General features: G+C 46.2%; 1 protein-coding gene across 1 annotated transcript; it reads left to right on the forward strand.

The window, feature by feature from the left end:
- Window positions 1-2,827: 2,827 nt before the first annotated feature.
- On the forward strand, window positions 2,828-8,903 carry Slc7a3 (solute carrier family 7 member 3). The gene is made up of 12 exons (XM_032890308.1): window positions 2,828-2,993; window positions 3,975-4,374; window positions 5,047-5,205; window positions 5,389-5,566; window positions 5,714-5,826; window positions 5,946-6,168; window positions 6,341-6,480; window positions 6,577-6,679; window positions 7,285-7,451; window positions 7,881-8,047; window positions 8,319-8,427; window positions 8,529-8,903. The coding sequence occupies exons 2-12, from the start codon at window positions 4,005-4,007 to the stop codon at window positions 8,657-8,659; spliced, it is 1,860 nt and encodes a 619-aa protein (XP_032746199.1). The 5' UTR covers window positions 2,828-2,993; window positions 3,975-4,004; the 3' UTR covers window positions 8,660-8,903.
- The last annotated feature ends 383 nt before the right edge of the window (window positions 8,904-9,286 follow it).

The following is a 9,286-nucleotide window of genomic DNA, read 5'->3' on the forward strand; positions in this document are numbered from 1 at the left end:
GGTTGTTTCTGCAGAATAAACACCCTTTATTTTTGAATACTGTCGAGTCTTGGTTCTTCCTTCAGCGATTTTCGGGCACTGGCAATGCATCACTCTTTGACTATAGTTAACCATACTGAGTTGTATATTTAAAAGGGTGGATTTTTTCCAAGGCTGAACATGGTAAAACAGGCAGGAGGATGATGATGAGTTCAAGACTATCCTGAGTTACATAGAGAATTCTAGGCTAGTCTGGGTTATGAAAAAGCCTGTCTTAATAAAAACAAAATTAAAATAAAAATAAAAGCATGGATTTTGATGGGCACAGTGGCGCATACTTGTGATCTTAATACTTGGAAGATGGAGGTGGGATGATTCAGTTTGGGTTACATGAGACTGTCCCAAAAAAGAATGAATTTGTGACATAGACTCCCTATAATTTCATCATTTGTAATAAGTTATACACATTTGTTTGATTTTGCAGCCCAAATTCCAGGTACCCAGTTCTTAAAGTCCTTGGAATGTCAGAAATGATAAGTATCTTTTTGTATGCTAATGATGACAGCTGGCTGGGGGTTCTAGAATAGCTTCCGGATGGGGGTTGGTTATCAGGGGAACTAAATTGTGATTTAAAGGGTTCCAGGAATTATTTGTTTCTTGTCTAGTGCATTTAAGATAGTTGATAATCCTGAAGGGGCCATGTCTTATTAACAAGCCTTATCCTCCAGTGCTTCCCAACACACATTGCACTTGCACAGCTCAGCCATCCCTCATTCCTCAAGGCTCTGCTTCTGCCCTTGCAAGGCTCTGCTTCTGCCTTGCTTCTTTCTCCCAAATGTCTTACAAATGAAGCCTTCCTTAGGTATCCCAGCCTGTACTACTTGTCCGGGCATCTATCAGTTCGCCATTTAATCTCATGACCTAATCAATCACTGAGTTTAAGCAGCCGGACTGTTGTTATATCCACTGATATATTACTTTGAATCTGCATCAGATTTTCGTTGAATATCCCACTGTGCCAGATAGGAAGACTTGACTTCATAATGCTACTTAAGCATTTGAAATACACTTATTCTATCTAGAAATGATAGGTAATTTAGTCAAGGCCACAGTGACTGGCTGAGCTGCGAATTTGACTTAGTCGTAATTTCATATACTGCACTCTTGATTTCTCTTAATACTGTTCCAATTGTGCCGTGGAGGTTTTCTTTCCTAAATTAGACCATTAAGACTAAGAGTAAATGTGTTTGCCCTCACTCCCACCTCTGAGGTATTGAACTCAGGTCCTTCACCATACTAGGAAAGCACTAAGCAAAATCTCTATCCCAAGGATTTTACTTTGTGTTTCTTTTGTGGAGTTAGCTGTTATAACAACTTTTCACCAAGTGTATGCTTTTTGTTTGTGGTGTGGAGGTAGACGGCACCACCAATCATATTAGCTAGGCAAGTGCTCTAACACTGAGCCATCTCTGAGGCCTGCTTTACTGAATATCTAAGAGGTGCTTTCCCTAGCTGAAAATACCAACTCATTCAAAAAAGAATTCATATCTGGGATTGGCGGTGCAGGCTTGTAACCCCAGCGTTTTGGGAGGTTGAAGCTTGCAAGAGTATAAATAGTTTAAGGCTAGCCTGAGGTACATAGTGAGTTTCAGGTAAGCTTGGGCTGCAGAGGAGACTCTCAAGAAGCATTTGGATGCTAAATGACTGATGATAACATATTCATAGTGGATCATTAGGGGAAACAATGTATTTGAGCTATCCTTAACTGCTAAAATGGGTTAGTAGAGACCTACGCCCTTACAACTCTTCCTGCCCTTCCTGCCACTTTAAGAAAGCTCCTAGGGGCACAGGGAGCATCTTAAATTTCTACAATCTTCTGCAGTCTCCTAGTAACTCCTAGCCTATAAAGGACCTACCTCTTGCATCAGCTTCACACTTCCTCTTTTTTGTGCATTTGAATGAAGTATAGCACCTCTGGGAGACCAGACCTTAAAACAGTGGGCCAGGTTTTATCAGAACTGAAGCTCAACGCTAAAGCTGATGCTCCAAACTTCAGCTTAGTCATCAGTAAAATGAAATTAAAAGGGTGGGGCTGCAGCTCATTGGTAATCTTGGCACTGAGACCTACAGGATTGATCCCCATCACTATACATTTTAAAAAGTTTCTCTCCCTCAATATTTAAATATTCATAATTTCATATTTCATATTAATAGGCAGGGGGAGAGATGCTACACTGTGGCCTAGGAATCTACATGGGGTTAATGATCCGTGTACAGGTGGTTTGAAACTGTCTCTTGCTGCCTGTATAAGAAACAGTTGAGGGTGAGCAGAGGCAGCAGTCAGGTGGCTGTTGGTACTCTTGTAGGCTCCTGAAGGAGTTCATGCAGACAAGCAAGCTCAGGAGAAGACACAGTGAGGTGGAGACCTGATGCTATCTGCCCCTCCATCCTTCACACAAACCCAATTCTCTTTCTTCACTTCCCTCCCCAGTGCTGCTTATGATTGCTGATTCTGACTAATCTTGCAGAAAGGTAGAAAATTCCCATGGGATCTGTGGTCAGGAAGCTTTTTATTGTCTTTGACCACTAGTGAGGCAAATGGTTAAAGGCTATCCTGCCTCCTTTCTGGCTCCCGGCCATACCCTGCTTGTTCTTTTTGGTTGGGAAGCAGTCTCAGGCAACCTATGTGGCAAAGCCAAGTGACTGTGTGTGCATGTGTGTGAGTGTGTGTGTGTGTGTGTGTGTGTGTACAAGCGCGTGCGTTGGTATGTATGTATGTATATTGTGTTGTGTGTCATGTGTAGGGAGAGGGCTTGGGGCTGGGATCCCATGACGTTACTGGCTCCTCCTCCCGGTGAATATAAGGGGCCGCTTGGCTTGCAAGGACCCTGAGCTACGGCGGGCGTTGAAGCCTGAGCAGCTTAAGTCTGCAGACCCAGCCCAACTCGACTGAAGTCAGCCTCACTGAACCAGATTTGAGAATCTTCGCCCTCTGGGCTTGCCACCGCTCTCTGGTAAGCCTTTGGGGCTGGCACGTGTGTCAGAGTGGGGAGGGGGAGGCTCCCCGTATACCTAGGCTTTCCAGGCAACCAGGGCATGCAGTTGCATCAGCGCAACTGTGACCTGTTGCTGGCAAGACCCTAGCCCAGGAGCCAGGGCTCTTAGCTCCAGCGCAGCCCCAGACTGTTTCTTTATGGAGCCATAAAAATCTAGGTGATGAGTGTAGGGCCACCGGGCGGGACCCCTAGTCTGCGAAGAGGGAAGTGCGAGCGTTCTCCGGCTGGTTTTGCCCCGCAACCCCCAGGCGCATCTCCCAATTTCGGAGACCGAAGCCCCGCCTTACTGCTGGTGCTCACAGGTCAGCTTAGCCTAGCCGGACAGGGGGAGGTGGGGGCACACTTGTTTTCTCGGGCTCAGGTGGGCTTGGTGAGGAGGAATACGATTGAGGTCAGTCCCGTCATCCAGGCGGTGGGAAGCCATGTCTCTTTGAAGCTCTCTGGGCACGCACTGAAAAGGATGTGGGTAATGGGTATTAAAAAGGTTTTTTTTTCAGAGTTGCCCCGAGTTGAGTTCCGCTTGATTCACCAGGAGCCACAGGCCAGGAAACAGAAACATTAGGTTTCAGGGCTGCTGGGCTGGGCTCTAGGGTAAATCCCATAGGTTCTTGGGCAGAAAAAGAAGAAACCTAATGTCCAAGCACTTACTAGAGGCCAACCACTGTGTTATACAGGGCTTTCACTAGCCTTTTCTGAACCGAGTCCTTCCAGCAGCCTCTGAGATACTGTAATCCCTACTTGCATTATTATTGTAATTCCTACTTGCATGCATATGAAGAAACGGTAATTAGAGGTAAAGTGGCTTGCTTTATCCCTTCCTCTGACCACCCCCCTTTGTCCCTGAAACTCTTTCACTTAGTGGAGTGGGTTTTGTAATTCACTTTTAGAGCTTGGGGACAATGAGACCCATGGAAGGGCTTTTGTCTTGTTTTTCACCAGAACCTAGCATCCTCTTCAATTCCAACTAGAATGCTGTGGCAGGCACTTCGAAGATTTGGTCAAAAGCTGGTGCGGAGACGAGTGCTGGAGCTGGGCATGGGTGAGACCCGCCTTGCCAGATGCCTGAGCACTCTCGACTTAGTGGCCCTGGGTGTGGGCAGCACATTAGGTGCAGGTGTGTATGTCCTGGCTGGTGAGGTGGCCAAAGAGAAAGCAGGACCATCCATTGTGATCTGCTTTTTGGTGGCTGCTCTGTCCTCTGTGTTGGCTGGACTGTGTTATGCTGAGTTTGGTGCCCGGGTCCCCGGCTCTGGTTCTGCATATCTCTACAGTTATGTCACCGTAGGTGAACTCTGGGCCTTCACCACCGGCTGGAATCTCATTCTCTCCTACGTCATTGGTGAGATACATGCTTGGGGGGAAGCAGGGAGGATGGATGAAGACACAAATAGCAAAGGGATTATGGATCCAGAAATCTGAGTGAAATTTTGGTGACGTCTAAATTTTCTTTATTTTGACTAGCATCTCAGGACTTCTAGATGTTTATATTTTTATTTGTAGGGGTGCGTGGAGGGTTTGAAAGTGCAGAACAATTGTTCACCTCTGTCTGGTGTTCATTCACTAAGACACTGGTTAGGGTCTTTAAAATTAATAGCAGGAGCTGGGTCTAGAATTGTATACCTGTAAGTCTAGCACTCAGAGACTGAGGTAGGAGGATCAACAATTTGTTGAGTTTGAGGCCAGGCTAAGCCTGAGCAGCATGGAGATCTCTCTCTCTCCTCTCCTCTCTCTCTCTCTCTCTCTCTCTCTCTCTCTCTCTCTCTCTCTCTCTCTCTCTCTCTCTCTCCCTCCCTCTCTCTTTCTCTCTCTCTCTCTCTCCTTCTCTCTCTCTCTCTCTCTCTCTCACACACACACACACACATGCGCACACACAGAGGTGCGCGCATGCGCACAAATAGTAAGGTGGGTAATTATGGCAGGAATCTGTGAGGCTTGTGTGTAGGAGGAAGGAATCTTGACCTTATGTTCCTGAGTACTGGGATTACAGTACAAAATACAATTGCTATACCAGGTACAGCCAGTGTGGCCCGGGCTTGGAGCTCTGCTTTTGACAACCTGATTGGAAACCACATCTCTCAGACTCTGAAGGGGACCATCTTACTGAACATGCCTCATGTTCTTGCAGAATATCCAGATTTCTTTGCCTTGGCCCTTGTGTTGCTGCTCACTGGTGAGGCAAGAGGCAGGGTTGAATAATGGGAGGGAGGGGCTGGGTTTGGGAAGTCCCTGAGGGTATTGATAGGAGGACGTGAAGCTGGGAAGAAAGAGTCTGCCACACAGAGGCAGGAAAAAGGGAAAGGAAGCTTGGAAGAAGGATTTTGTCCTCAGGATCCTGAACAATTTTCTCCCACAGGATTGCTGGTTTTGGGGGCGAATGAATCCGCCCTGGTTACCAAAGTGTTCACAGGGATGAACCTTTTGGTTCTCGGGTTTGTCATCATCTCTGGCTTCATTAAGGGAGAACTGAGAAACTGGAAGCTCACGAAAGAGGACTATTGCTTGACTATGAGTGAATCCAATGGCACTTGTAGGTTAGAGATCCACAGAGCTGGGACCATAATGGGGGAGGAGGGGGTTCCGGAATGGGAGTGGGAGACAATAAGCAGCCGGGCGTCAGAGGAAAGGGATCCACTTAGCTGAACAGACTCTTATGGATGCTCTTCCTTCTCGCACTCTAGCTTGGATTCTATGGGCTCTGGAGGCTTCATGCCCTTTGGCCTGGAAGGGATTCTCCGTGGCGCTGCTACCTGTTTCTATGCCTTCGTTGGCTTTGACTGTATTGCGACCACTGGTAAGAGTTATACAATCCTGGCTGGCCTTGGATGCAGTGTGTGACATACAGACTTGGGGTGGCAGAGGAGCAAGCCTACTCCCCTGGTTTAGAACACTGTACCCTGTGTTTTCTTGCAGGGGAAGAGGCTCAGAATCCCCAGCGCTCCATCCCTATGGGGATTGTGATCTCACTGTCCATCTGCTTTTTGGCTTATTTTGGTGTGTCATCAGCACTGACGCTCATGATGCCTTACTACAAGCTTCAGCCTGAGAGCCCTCTGCCTGAAGCTTTCTCCTATGTTGGCTGGGAGCCTGCCCGCTACCTGGTGGCTATTGGCTCCCTCTGTGCACTTTCTACTAGGTCAGTGTTCAATATTTGTTTGCCCTATGGCTGTAGTTTCCAGCTATGTCCTTTCTGTGCCAGAGAATGTTCCTTAGAAGAGCTGGGAAGGGGAGGTGGAAATGCTATACACACACAGGCTTGGAACAGATTCCTTGGTGAACTCATTCCTCTTGGACATTGTCTTTTTCAGCCTTTTGGGCTCTATGTTCCCTATGCCTCGGGTGATCTATGCGATGGCAGAAGATGGCCTTCTGTTCCGTGTCCTTGCTAGGGTCCACAATGGCACACATACACCCATTGTGGCCACTGTGGTATCTGGTGTTATTGCAGGTAACAAAACCAAACCACACCACCCCTTTTGGTTGTTTCCCCAAGTCCGTTCATTTCACCCTTCACTCACTTGCTTCTTCTGCCTGCTGATTTTAGCATTCATGGCATTCCTCTTTGAACTCACTGATCTCGTGGACCTCATGTCAATCGGGACTCTGCTCGCTTACTCCCTGGTGTCAATTTGTGTTCTTATCCTCAGGTAAGACTTGTTTGTGTTTGTATGTTGGAGTCTCTCACTGAATCTGGAACTCATTGGTTGACTAGGTTGACTGGCTAGTGAATTCTAGGAATCCTACCAAGTCCAACTCACCAGTGCTGGGGTTGCAGGACCCATCTGGGTTTTATATGAGTGTTGGAGATCTGAACTCAAGTCCTGTCATCACGTTTGTGGCAAACACTTGAATATTAAAGCCTCTCTCTCTCCCTCTCCCCCTCCCTCTCCTCCCCCCCCTCTGTGTGTGTGTGTGTGTGTGTGTGTGTGTGTGTGTGTGTGTGTATCTGTCTGTCTGCCTGTCTGTCTATGTGTGCCTTTGGAGGTCAGAAGAGGACATTGAGTCCCCTGGAAGTAGTTATGGGTGGTTGGGAGCTGCCCAGTGTAGGTGCTAGGGACTGAACATAGGTCCTTTTCAAGAGAAGTAAAAACTTACCTCCAAGCTGTTGCGTTAGCAGTGGGTTAGCCCACTGGCAGATGCTTTATATCCTAACCCAAGCTTCTACTTTAATGGTAATAAAGAAGCTACCTGAAAAGAAAGTAGTGAATGGTTAAGAGTTACTTTTAAAATTGTTTCCTTACTCTGGCCACAGATATCAGCCTGACCAAGAAATGAAGAACGGTGAAGAGGAAGTGGAATTGCAAGAGGAGGAGACACTCGAAGCAGAGAAGCTGACTGTCCAGGCTCTATTTTGTCCAGTCAACTCCATCCCCACACTCCTTTCTGGCCGAATTGTCTATGTTTGCTCATCACTGCTTGGTGAGCAGTGGATTTTTTTTTCTTTTCTTTTTGTTTAGGATTTACTGATTTTATGTATGTGAATATTTTGCCTGCATGAATGTATGTGCACTGTGTGCATGCCTGGTAACTACATAGGTCACAAAAAGGCTTCTGATCCTTTGGAACTGGAGTTATAGATGGTTATACGTTGCCATATGAGTGCTGGGAACAAAACCCAGGTCTTTTGCAGGAGCAGCAGGTGTTCTTAACTGCTGAGCCATCTCTCCAGTCCCAAGTGTGCCTTTTTTCTTTGGGATTTGGTGAGATCAGTATGGTTGGGTAGATAATGTGTAGTGGCATTTGGTGAGGTCTAGCAAGAGGGTAACCCTCCTTGGAATGGGATGCCTGACATCTTAGCATATTGATTTCAAGAGTTGGTTTTGATGCCTCTCAACTTGACTTTTGAAGCTGTACTACTAACTGTTCTTTGCCTGGTGCTGACCTGGTGGACAACTCCGCTTCATTCTGGAGACCCAGTGTGGGTCACAGTGGTTGTGCTGATCCTGGGGCTGATCCTTGGAATTTCTGGGGTCATCTGGAGACAACCACAGAACCGCACTCCCCTTCATTTTAAGGTAAAAGATATTTTCCCCCTCACCAATCCATCTTGGGACAAGTAGGGCTTGTAGTTTATGTTCTTTAATTGTACACAAGAGCGTAATGTCAGAGCTGATGTTCTCTCATGGTCTGGATTTGAAGAGTCTAATAATATATGTGATAAATGAGTGGCTGCCGACATTTAGAGTGTGAGTAGGGCTTGAACTTGACCTGCTCTGTCCCCAGTAGGTTAAGGATCTTTGTAGGTAGGTCATCGTGTTGTTTGTGAAGATTTATCTTGTTTTGTAGGTGCCCGTTGTTCCTCTACTCCCACTGGTGAGCATCTTTGTGAATGTTTACCTGATGATGCAAATGACAGCTGACACTTGGGCCCGATTTGGCGTCTGGATGCTGATTGGTAGGTATCTGCTTTGAAGGGTAAACGGTGCCCTATCCTGACTCCTCTCCTTTTTGATCTCCAGTTGGAGACCTCATCTTACAGTTGTCTATCCCTACTAGGATTTGCTATCTACTTCGGCTATGGGATCCAACACAGCGTGGAAGAAGTTAAGAATCATCAAACTCTACCCAAGACGAGGCCCCAAACTATAGACCTTGATCTCACCACTTCCTGTGTTCATAGTATTTGATGTAACCATACCCAAGTGTTGTCTTGTTCTCCTACACAATAATGGAGAGCACTCTTGACCCCACGGAGAGCTGGGCCTCTCATGTGATGTTAGTGATGGATATGAAGTAGAGCTCTGTATTTCTTGCGAAATGATGGCTATGTCTTTGCTGTTACTTTGTTTTTAACTTGTCCACTTTGAAATAGTCTCTGTAGTTGTTTCCTGGCTTTGAAAAATGTTATTAAAAGAAAATTGGGAAAAAAAACCTGTCCTGTTCTTTGCTTATTAGAGATTATGTAAAGCTTGGCTTTAAGACTGGGAAAGATTCAGAGAAGTGTCCTATTTTTTTTTTTTTAATTGCAAGCAGTCACAAAATTTTCTGCTGTTCCTGGATAATGTGCCTTCTGGACGAGGGTTTGGAGAGGATTGTAAAGGCTGCCTAGCTACAAACCCTTAAAAACTATGCATTTATCTATTTACTTAACAGAGAAGGAAAATTTTAGACCTTGCGCTGAGAACTGGTGATTCAAACAGCAAACCTCTGCTCTAGTCTCACAGGTAAATCGAATGTAAAACAATGATTCAAACTCAGGGCGGGATGAGTGATGGGAAGCTCGAAGGACCACATTTGACCTGAGTGTTTAAGTA

This window comes from Rattus rattus, chromosome X (assembly GCF_011064425.1).
Source record: "Rattus rattus isolate New Zealand chromosome X, Rrattus_CSIRO_v1, whole genome shotgun sequence".
Classification (NCBI taxonomy): domain Eukaryota; kingdom Metazoa; phylum Chordata; class Mammalia; order Rodentia; family Muridae; genus Rattus; species Rattus rattus.

Coding starts and splice junctions, on each gene's coding strand:
- Slc7a3 (XM_032890308.1), top strand. CDS start 4,005: ATGCTGTGGCAGGCACTTCGAAGATTTGGTCAAAAGCTGGTGCGGAGA. Junction 5,567..5,713: donor GAATCCAATGGCACTTGTAG/GTTAGAGATCCA, acceptor CTCGCACTCTAG/CTTGGATTCTATGGGCTCTG. Junction 8,428..8,528: donor TGGCGTCTGGATGCTGATTG/GTAGGTATCTGC, acceptor TATCCCTACTAG/GATTTGCTATCTACTTCGGC.